We start from the raw sequence: 11,378 nt of genomic DNA on the forward strand, positions 1-11,378 counted from the left end.
CAGATGCATTTGCAACTGAGCAATGCCCAGAGGTTGAGCAGCTTGCATGCTTATAGCCTCATGAAGAGTTCTATCACACACTTCCATGTAAATAGTTTAGATTCTAAAGTGGAGCAATTACAGCAAACGATTTGTGACAGTTTAAGCTGGAAAAGAAAAGCATTTGGAAGCAGCAACTTCCTGCCTTGTCAACTGAACTCATCTTTCACTATTCATAGATAACAACATAACAAACAAACAACAAGCCACAACATAGCATCCAGCCACACAATAGGACTTAATCTGACACAAACATCCTCATCATGTAATACACTGCCTGCAGAAAGCATATCACAGCTTGCCAGAGAAGTAGGTTTTTCAGCTGCTTACACAACACAAAGTCCAGAGCAGTCTTCTTGAACAAGTGGCACGGCGCGGCGCTACCAATTAACTTACAGAGATCCTTTCTGCTCTTTTGTAGTACTTGAGGTCAAAAGGGTCAGCAAACTCAAAATCAGAAGCTAGTTCGTGGTTGTAAGCAGGACCTGAACCGTCAGTGACCGGGCTCTTGAAGAGCTCGAGTCCGCAAGCTTTGCTGTTCCATTTTGCGCTGGTTAGAGGCTTCAGCTTCACCCTCACATTATCATCCCCCAGGGAGAAACACTCTATGGCCACCACAACCACCATCTGCTCCAGCACCCGAGCCTTCTCCGCGACGAACTTGAGGAAAGAAACCTCGCTTCTCAACCCTCGGAACTCATAGAAGAACACCTTCTTGATGCTCTGCAGGATGCATTTGATGGGACCGCCCTCCTGCCAGAACTTGACATTGACCTTGCCAGTGGACTCTTCAGATATGGGGCGGGACTGCAGATGAAATCGATCAGGACTCTATGATCAGGCGAGTAATTAATTAGATAATTAGTCTAATTCACATCTCTGACCATGCTACATATGTACGCACTAACTAATATTGCAAAAATTGCCAATGCAGCAAGTGTATCTCATTCAAAGTTAACCAAATTTACCTGGACATGGAGCGTCTCCAGGTTGGGGAAGCATCTGAGAAAGCCAGGAACTTTCTTGACAGTATTGCGGACACCGAATTGCACCTCTATGCCCAAAATCTGCACACTAGGGACAATATTCTCCTTGTTCCCAGCCTGAAATTCACCCAGGGACACGGATCATACATTTGCATTGTTAACTGACACGGCACATCCACACATGCAAATTAAAGTAGGATCTACCAGCTCTTGCTCTCCTGGCTTAAGGTATCCCAGCACACGCAGTTTAGGAGCAGAGCCAATCTTGATCATAGAAGAGCGTTTCCTGGTGGGGCGGCCATTGTTCATCTTGGGGGACTCGGTGAGCTCGGCGAACTGAAAGAGCCTCTCCAGGCGAGGGGCATCCACCAAGTCGATGTCCTCCGCGAAGGAAAAGCCGAGCTGTATGCACCGCAGGCTCTGGTTGACGAGGCGGAGGCGTAATCCGCTCTGGAATCCCAAGATGAAGAGCGACTCCAGGACGGGGCTTCTTTCAAGCATGAAGTCGAGATCACGGTCCTCCATGGAATTCCAATAGAGGCCGAGCTCCCTGAGATTGGGGAATCTGGCGGTGCGCGGTACGGCGGCGGTGTCCGGGAGCCTCCAGATGCCGAGGTGGAGGCGGGTGAGGGAGGCGCAGTTGAAGATCGTGGCGGGGAGGCGCAGGTCTATCGGCAAAGGGCGGTTGACAAAGACGAGCTCTTGGACCCCCTTGGCGACGAGGATGTCGAGCCAGCGGGCCATCTCGCCACGGTGCTCCTCCATGGTGGTGCGGGTGAGGTGGACGCAGCGGAAAGGGCTCGGGTGCGCCGCGAGGACGCGGGACACCGCGGCGGTGACGGCGCGGGGAGAGGCGGCGCCGATGACGAGCTGGCCGCCCGCGCCGCCGTCCGGAAGCAGGTGGCTGTCGGCGAGGGTGAGAGGAGCCGAGCGCCAGAGGGGCCGCCAGCGCGAGGCGAGGGCGGCGGTGCGCGCGGCGTCCTTGGCGGGGAGGCGGGAGACGATGTTGCGGAGGACCGCGTCGGGGAGGCGGCTGATGCGGTCGACGCCGTCGGGGACGAAGGCGCGCCGGAGAGCGAGAGGGTGGCGGCGGGGGAGACGGGCGGGTCGGGGAGGTAGCTGTAGACGTAGTGGAGAATGAGGTTATAGCCCAAATACACCATGTCGCGGTCCATGCCGCCGCGCTCCATGTGCGCGACCATGTCGCTCCAGGAGATGCCCTGATCACATGCGAGTCGTCCATGGCCGCCGGTGGAGGAGGGGGGTGGGTGGGGGTGACGGCGAGGGTTTCGGGGAGGGGAGCTGGCGGCAGGTGTGATGACGGAGCCGGAGTGGTGTGGTGGGCAGAGCCGCAGAGGTGTGGCTAGCTAGATGTTGGGCCAAATGCCGGGATCAGGTACGCCTGGCCCGTGTGGTGTCAAAGCGACGTCCCTTGGCTGTGTGGTGGGGACTTTAATAAGATCACAGATAACATGGAATATTTCGGGGCCAATGAAAGAGCGGAATGGCAAATGCAAGGTTTTCGTGAAGCTATCGATGAATGCAAGTTTCAGGACTTGGGGTTTAACGAAATCCCGTACGCGTGGGATAATCGTCAGGAAGACGCGGCGAACGTTAAAGTGCGCTTGGATAGGTACCTAGCCGACCCGGGCTTCATCCAAATGTATGGAGATACGGGAGTGAGGCACGTACCATCTCCACCGTCGGATCATTGTATGCTAGTCATCAAAATCAAGAAGCTGGTGGAGTGGGAGGACAGCGGTCCTCGCCGGTTTGTTTACGAGGAAGCTTGGAGACGGGAGGAGTCATATGAGCCCACGGTGGTGGCTGCATGGGAGAAGGGAGCTCTTACACTTGAGGACCTCAACTCCTCTTTATATAACATGCAGGGCCAACTCACCGATTGGAAATAAAAGAAATTTGGGGACATAAAGTGGAAGTTGAAAAAAGTGAGGAAGGAGTTTGAGAAGGAAAAGGCGAACTCGCTGTACCGCGGCTCGTCCAGAAAGGAGGAGTTAGCAAGGCAGCTGAACGATCTTTTGTTGAAGGAGGAAATTATGGCGAGAGCACAGTCGAGAGCTGACTGGCTAAAGGCAGGTGACCGGAATACTGGATTCTTCCATGCTCAAGCATCAAGAAGGAAGCATCAAAATAAAATCCTGGTGCTCGAGAAACAGGATGGAACAATTGTGGATACGAGGGATGAGGTGAGAGCTGAGGTACAAAGTTTCTATACTCAGCTATATACTGCTCAAGATGAGGTGGTTATGGATGAAGTATTGCACCACGTCCCAAGCATGGTGACGGATGAGATGAATGACCGGCTGAATAGGCCTTTTTGTGAGGATGAAGTAGAGAAAGCATTGTTCGCCATGGCACCGGCGAAGGCGCCGGGAGCGGATGGTTTTCATGCGGGTTTCTATCAGCACCACTGGTCACTTATAAGGGAGGATGTAACCCGCTCAATTTTAAATTTTTTAAACGGCGGGCACATGCCAGAAGCTATTAACAAAACTGTAATAGTACTCATACCAAAGGTCAAGAACCCAAGGAATATTACACAGTACAGACCAATCTCCCTCTGTAATGTCATCTATAAAATCTGTTCCAAGGTTTTAGCTAGCAGGTTGAGGGAGATCCTAGATGAGATCATCGCGGAGGAGCAAAGCGCTTTTGTTCCAGGGTGGTTGATTACGGACAATGCCATCACAACTTTTGAGTGCATCCATGCAATGAAGAGGAAGAGGACTAAGCAAGGGTGGTGCGCGGTGAAGTTGGATATGATGAAGGCGTACGATCGTGTGGAGTGGCAGTACCTCCAAGGAATCATGCTGCAGCTGGGTTTCTCGGAGGAGTGGGTGTCTCTAGTTATGAGATGTGTCAACTCTGTTACTTTTCAAGTGAAGATGAATGGAGAATTGCTGCCCTCTTTTCGCCCATCCAAAGGTATACGGCAAGGTGATCCAGTTTCCCCGTATTTGTTTCTGTTATGTGGGGAAGGACTCTCATGTTTTTTGAAGAACTATGATGCGGGATGGGTCGATAGAGGGATACGACCAGGACTGAGAGCCCCTTGGATATCGCATCTTTTATTTGCTGATGACTGTTTAGTTTTTATGAAGGCGGATTCAAGGAGTGCACAGAGGTTGAATGAAATCCTTCAATACCACCTGGGTTCGGGGCAATGTGTGAACAAGGCCAAGAGCTCAGTTTTTTCCAGCCCAAATACAAGGGCGTCGGCGAAGGCAGGGGTCCGGAGCAACTTGCAGATATATAGAGAAACTCTTGCAGAGAAGTACTTAGGCTTGCCCACGGCGGCAGGCCAGATAACGGAGGGAAGTTTTGTGCATGTGAAAGAACAAGCAAGGTCCAGAGTGCAAGGTTATTGCGAAAGGCTCATGTCAATCGCGGCTAGGATGGTTCTTCTCAAAGCGGTGATTCAAGCCCTACCGGCCTATTCTATGAGTTGTTTCAAGCTCAATAAAGGCTTATGCCAGAAAGTTACAACAGTGATGTCAAAGTTTTGGTGGGATGAATCTCTTGATAAGAGAAGAATGCACTGGCAATCTTGGGAGAAGATGGTTGTATCTAAGTCCAAAGGAGGCTTGGGCTTCCGGGATTTGGAGCTGTTTAATGATGCAATGCTCGCCAAGCAGGCGTGGCGATTGCTGGATAGACCGGACAGTCTATGCGCGCGTGTTCTGAAGGGTAGATATTACCCTGATGGAGATTTCTTGCAGGCGGGATGTCCTGCTAACGCCTCCACTACGTGGAAGGCGATAATCAACGGCAGGGAGTACTCAAGAGGGGGTTAATCCGTAGAATTGGTGATGGAACTACTACGGAGGTTTGGCATGACAATTGGATACAAGGGAGCAACACTTTCAAACCTGTGTGTAATATGGGAAGTGATCCCATACATCTTGTGTCCGATCTGATGACGGATGATGGTGACTGGAATGAGGAGATTATTGAGAGAACCTTCATTGCCCCGGATGCGATAGCCATCCTTAATATGCCAAGGCCGCGGGTACCTCTGCCTGATTTTTGGGCATGGGGCTATGAGAGGTCGGGGATTTTCACGGTTCGTTCAGCATACAAAATGTTGATGGAAGCCCGGGAAAATGATTTGAATCAGGTGGGCAGCTCCTCCCAGGGGGAGGAGATATGGAAGTCACTATGAAGATTGAAGGTGCAGCCCAAGATACGAATTTTCTAGTGGCGGGTCCTGAAAGGATTCCTACCGGTGAAGGAAGAGTTATGCCGATGACATATAGGGGAAGATCACACTTGCCCAATGTGCGGCAATCAGGAGGAGTCGCTGTTTCACTCTTTGGTTACATGCGATCACGCCAAACTGTTTTGGAGGGAGGCAGAAAGTTTCTTCGAGCTCAAGTTACCACGGCTACACCCAGCAACGTGGTCGCGGGACTTGCTTGATCCCAGCTTTATCAGGAGAGACCGGGCAGCTGTCATTATCTCAGTCATGTGGGCAATCTGGTCAAGTAGAAACAAATACACCCATGAGGAAGTCAAATATCAGCCCGGGAGATCGATGGTCCTAGTGAAGGAACTTATCCAAGCTTTGTACATCCCACCCGATGCTGGCGAGGGGAGGAGTACTACGAAGGAGAGATGGAAGCCACCGGAAGAAGGATGGTGCAAAATCAATACAGACGCTGCGGTGGATGTGAGTGTGGCTTCTTCAGCGATCGGATTAGTGGCTCGGGGCCACGATGGAGAACTGAAGCTAGCCGGAGGCCGCAAGCTGCCTGGGGTAACTGATCCTTATTGCGCTGAACTGCTAGCTGTCAGGGAGGCTGCGCGTCTAGCTATGGAGAAGGGCTGGGTGCGGGTGACCGTCGAGACGGACTGCAAAACTGTTATAAGCGAGTATATGGCAACGGATTGCAGGTCGACAGGTAGCCCGATCATCAACTAGATCAAATCCTATCTCCAACACTTTCAGGGGTTGCAACTAAACTTTGTTAGAAGAGAGGCCAATGAGGTAGCTCACTGGTGCGCCAGAGAGAGTTTGGCTAGTATTTCGAATGTAACTAGTTTTGATGTTTTCCCTGCTTCATTGATTGCCCTAGTGCAATCGGATGTAAACCGTCTTAATAATGAATAAAGGCCTTAGAGGGCGGTTCTCAAAAAGGTACGCCTGGCCCGTGAAACAGCCGCTTTTCTCAAAGAATCAAATCTGGATCATTAAAAAAACGAAATTGTTTCAGCATACTTTCAATGATGCTCCAGAAAAATAATTTGCAAACGTTTTTCAATACTAACTTTGCAAATCACCATTGAAAAATATTCTGGCGCAAGAGGACATTTCTTGCCTTCCGCACCGACTTGCCAATTGGTTGCAGCATGGGGATCTCAGGGCATCTTCAACGCAACCCGCAAATTTTCTCCTGTATATGTCTGTGGACAGGGGAGTAGTCCACGGACACGGCTGCAGGAGGACATCATTCAATTATAGCCGCATACATTTCAAATTGAATTTTAACTAACCTGACGAAATTCATACAAAGCGGTCGATATTCATCAAAGTTGCAACGTTAAATGATGTACATATCGTATGACGCAATGTGCTTTCGTGCGTGAAATTTTTCATGCATTTGCTCCTAGAAGGGCTCCCCTCTGCTCTGCATATAAACTCGCGGATACAGCTAGCCACGTATCACACAACAACTCATCCTCCATGATCAAGTTGCTCGACATCCTTCGTATTGTAAAAAACGACATAGCATTTGAAATTAAGGTCAATGGCATTTGACTGATCACCTGTTGGGAGTGGCATCTGCCATGGAGGTCATCGACAAGGGGCGGAGTGTACCTGAGTACTAACGGCTCTAGGGTGGGCAGCTCCGCCGTACCGTCAAGCGAGCGCGTCGCTACTGGTAGTAGACGTCCGGCAGTGCCTCTGTGACGGCCGGAGACGTACATCAACGGCATCAGAGGTAAAGGGTGCTGATGCGATGTAAGGTAGAGAAGGGCGGAGTGGAAGGAAGTGGGACCGGGAGGGAGGATTGGGTGGGCCGGGGATGTCATAGTCCTACGTTTGCAGGTGCTCGAACTCCCACAAACCTCCCCTCACTTTGTCTCCAATTTACGAAGAAATCACATCCGAAGCACCCTGCTGGCCGATAAATGTCGGCATTGGATGGCTTCCACGGTCCGGATAGCACGGTCCAGACGGATGCGGGCCGTTCGCGGGTTCATCTTGAAGATGCCCTTAACAAACCCCTTTTCCACCACTCAGCGCTTAAGCTCAAGAAGTGTAATAACATCAAGAAGACATCTTGATGGAACGAGAGTTTGAAAGGAAGACACCCATGATTTAAACGATCTGGTGGTTAATTATTATTTTTGTATTGTTTTAGATTGAGGCACCAGAACTAGGCCTTGATGCAATTAGTCAGAAATTCAGAATCTGTTAGCAGAACCCTTGGTTACGGGCCGTGAAGATTCCTTTGCTCAAAGAGTCAGTGGGAAGTGGGATTATATTAGTAGGACTCCCTTCGTCTCAAAATAAATGACTCAACTCTATACTGATTTTGCATGCTCAAAGAGTCGGTGCAAATAAACGTGCAAAGGAAACTACACTCCCGTAAGAGCATTCTGCATGCCATTTGCTGGCCGCCCAGCCGAACAGAAATGTGGATCGAACCTCCTCCAGACGCAACAGCGTGTGCTCGTCTCGTCTCCTCCTCCACCCCCACGCGTCGATCAGCTCGAGCGTCAGGCAAACTTTGCACCGACGCACTCGCCATCGCCAGCCGCCGCCGACGATCAGCGTCAACGCTATTGCCGGCAGGCGGCAGGCCACCTTGCCGCACGTACGCTTCGCACACACGAACCAAGCAAGCAGGTATAACGCGTATTTTTCTGTTTCAAAGAAGGCCCCATAACGCGTATTGTTATGTCTACATGTTGGGTCCTTTCGATCTATACTTCTCTTCATCGATGTTAGTTATTGTTTCTGGTGTGTGCTGGCCTTATGGGGCCTTAGCACGACGACTTTCTGACTGTCTACTATAACAAGGTATGTCCGGCACCGATGAGGGAGGAGCGACAACGATGACCTGTACTTGTAGTTGCTCCAGTACTTGTAGTTGCCTCTATGTGGTCTACGGACCTGGATGCATTTTTTGCTTCTGGTGTTCTCTGTACTATCTTGACAGTCGATGAATATATTGAAAGTTTGCTGTGACTTATGGACGCAACGTTGAACATAGAGAATAAGTAGGGAGTGCTGCATACTCAACTAAATTCAAACACCCATGTGCAAAACCTGAAACGGGAACGCGCACTAACAACGTGACAGAACAAGCGAAGGTTCGCGGGATGGACGTCGGCCGGGCCAACGGAAACGTCGGCATGGGCAGAGCACGTGTGATTGGTGAAGTATACAAACGTGCAGATAAAATATGCTCCCACTTTTGTATGGTTAGCCATCGACTACGTACAAGTGGAGAGATATGCCTATTTCCAACAGATGTAACGTTTAGAAAATAGATTGGATGCAACTAACGATATAAGGTTAATTATCCTTTTGCCCTCAGTAGTGTTCATGTGCTCAGTTTTGCCCTCAGATACGAATTGTCCTCAGTTTTGCCCCTAGTCTGAGCACATCAACTATGACGAGGCCAAACGGCCATATTTGAGTCCATTCCATCCGCCGGCGTTAGTGGTTGTGGGTTCGGAGCTTACACGTGGGACCGCGTGGACGTGGGTCCGGAGCTGACATGTAGGCCCGTGCAACTAAATCCCCAAATCATTCTAGCTCACACCCATCCGTCCGGCCGGCTATCCTGCGCCGCCGCCGCCACCTGCGCCGCGGCCAGCACCTGCCCCGCCACCAGCTGCACGGCCTGCTCCGCCGCTACCTCCCTGCGTCTATGCTCCACGGCTACCTGTGACGCCCACCACCTTCCCGCGACGCCACGGGTGGGGCGCCCGCCACCTGCTCGATCCGCGGCGCGGCCTCCTTCCGTGCGCCCGGCCGGAGCGCTCAAAGGTGGGGGGCTGCTGGAGCTATTTAAATTAGGAGGAAGAACCCTAGGGCGAAATGGTGAGCAGCGGCGACCCCGGAGTATTTGGCGAGGCAGGCATCGGGCTGGAGATCCGCCGCGTCCACGACTGGGTTCCCGAGGGGTAAGTCTCGCCTCTTGTTTAGATTGAGCTTAGTTGTGCATTTGAACACTCGATTCGAGTAGGTTTGCCCAATTAGCACTAGTGCAGAACAGGGCAATAGCACCAGTTCGTAAGGCCCTTTAGTGCCGGTTTCGGAACCGGCACTAACATTTCGGCACTAAAGGCCCCCCCCCCTTTAGTACCGGTTCAGCACGAACTGGTGCTAAAGGGCAACCACGTGGCACGAGCCAGCTCCGGGGGCCGGGAGCCCTTTAGTACCGGTTGGTAACACCAACCGGTACTAAAATGTTTGGGGATTTTTGGTTTTATGATTTCTTTTTCATTTAATTTTGTGTTTTCCATTTTAATTCTTTTTCGTTTGCTGGTATTTTACGGTACTACACATTGTACACGTTATGCATATATATATATATATATATATAATTTCTAGTAGAACCAATCATATATAATTTCTAGTAGAACCAATCATATATATATATCATCAATGTCTCACAAACCACCATATTAATTTACACATACACACATGTATAGCTATATACAATTTCTCCTACATATGCATGTTGCCTTCGGAGCCAGTGACATTAGCCTAATTGGTGCCTTCAGAGCACGATGACAATTGGAAGTGGTTCATGACATGTTCGATGGGGACGGTAGCAGGTAATAGTATTCTCCCTTCGGATTTATGACCTGGTCGAGCAAAAATCCCGCTATTTCCTCTTGAAGTGCTTCTACGCGCTCCGTTTCTAGGAGCTTGTCCCGCACCTCTTTGAACTGTTAAGAAGGAGATCAATATGCATGTGTATTAGTTGTGTGACTAGATATCGATAATGGTGTAAAATTGTGAATAGTGTTCTGACAAGCGTACCCATTTCTGTCTTTGAGATCTGCTCCTTTCGGACGCCATCATGTGAATGTTCTCGCAAACGCAGTATGCACACAGATTAGTCCCCTGCGCCTGCTTCAGGGCCTTTATTACGAGAATGGAATTTAATTTGATCAGATAATAATTAATCAAGCATGATAATTAAAGAGATGGCAGCTAGCTAGCTAGCTAGTATTACTTAATTACTTACCTTGGATCGAAACCATTTCAGCTGTGGTTTCCATTCGCCTTCCGTGACGCTGATCAACCTTGCCCAAGCCCTGCCCGCCGACAAAGAAAATGAATAAAGGGGTTATTAAATAGTTCATATCATGAAATGACGAACTAAATAGGCCGAGATATATAGTTAATAATGATTGAAATTACCTGTTGACTATCCCATACAAGATGTTGTAGTCACTATTTGCTTTGAGTAGCGAGTCCAGTATTTCAACTGTTCCGACGTCAATTTAATGATACACAAGATCCAGTGAAATCTGCATGCACACACGTTTGCATGTCTTAATTAAGCGGGCATATGTAAGCAAAAACATGTAGCTAGCTAGTAGGCAAAAACAGAGAATTTATAGTACAAGAAAGTGTGACTCACTCGAAGTTGTAAGGAAGTAGTATATCTTCATTGTATTTGAGGCGCTTCAAGAACTCTAGCATGCTGTCCTCTACCTGCTTTTCATAATACTTGCTCATTTTCCATGTGTATTGATTAACGGTGTTTGGGTCAATGAACCCAATGCCATAGCGTCCACCTTTTCTCATTTCATACATCTTCATCCTGCATAATACCACAGAAAAGAATATAGTGAGGATAATTACAGGTAATGATTGATCAAAAAGATCACTACAGCTAGCTTGAGACTTAAATTACAGAAAGAAATCACTTACAGACAATAGCAACTGACGATAGATTTGTCGAGTGCGTCTTGATTGTATAACTGAAACAATTCAGAATACTCAACGGCCACAGCTTTCTCATGGCAGTAATGATCCTTCTTGACATACACCATGAGGGACTCTCGATCGGATCTCTTAGTAATGTCCATGTACCATTGATGCAATTCATACATTCTCGTTGGGAGCTTCTTGACATCTTCTGGCTTGACCAAAGGTTGGACCCGGACATATTTCCATTTTATTTCCTCCTCTGTAATCACATGCATGTACTCGATCTCGAGGAGTTGTCCAACAGTGATCTTGAGTTCTTCAGCCTGCATTATATGCTCCTGGGTTATTACCACATCGCCCACCTCGGGAACGTAAACTGTTTGGCCACAATAATATTGGGCGCGCGTACTGTCACGTGTTGTCGGCAC

General features: G+C 49.3%; 1 protein-coding gene across 1 annotated transcript; it reads right to left on the bottom strand.

Annotated features, from left to right (window-relative positions):
* Positions 1-306: 306 nt before the first annotated feature.
* Positions 307-2,227, bottom strand: LOC123057179 (F-box/FBD/LRR-repeat protein At1g13570). The gene is made up of 4 exons (XM_044480285.1): positions 2,186-2,227; positions 1,230-2,144; positions 1,008-1,142; positions 307-846 (listed from the first exon to the last, which is right to left on the bottom strand). The coding sequence occupies exons 1-4, from the start codon at positions 2,225-2,227 to the stop codon at positions 427-429; spliced, it is 1,512 nt and encodes a 503-aa protein (XP_044336220.1). The 3' UTR covers positions 307-426.
* Positions 2,228-11,378: the final 9,151 nt, after the last annotated feature.

Source organism: Triticum aestivum, chromosome 3A (assembly GCF_018294505.1).
Source record: "Triticum aestivum cultivar Chinese Spring chromosome 3A, IWGSC CS RefSeq v2.1, whole genome shotgun sequence".
In the NCBI taxonomy this organism is placed as follows: Eukaryota; Viridiplantae; Streptophyta; class Magnoliopsida; order Poales; family Poaceae; genus Triticum; species Triticum aestivum.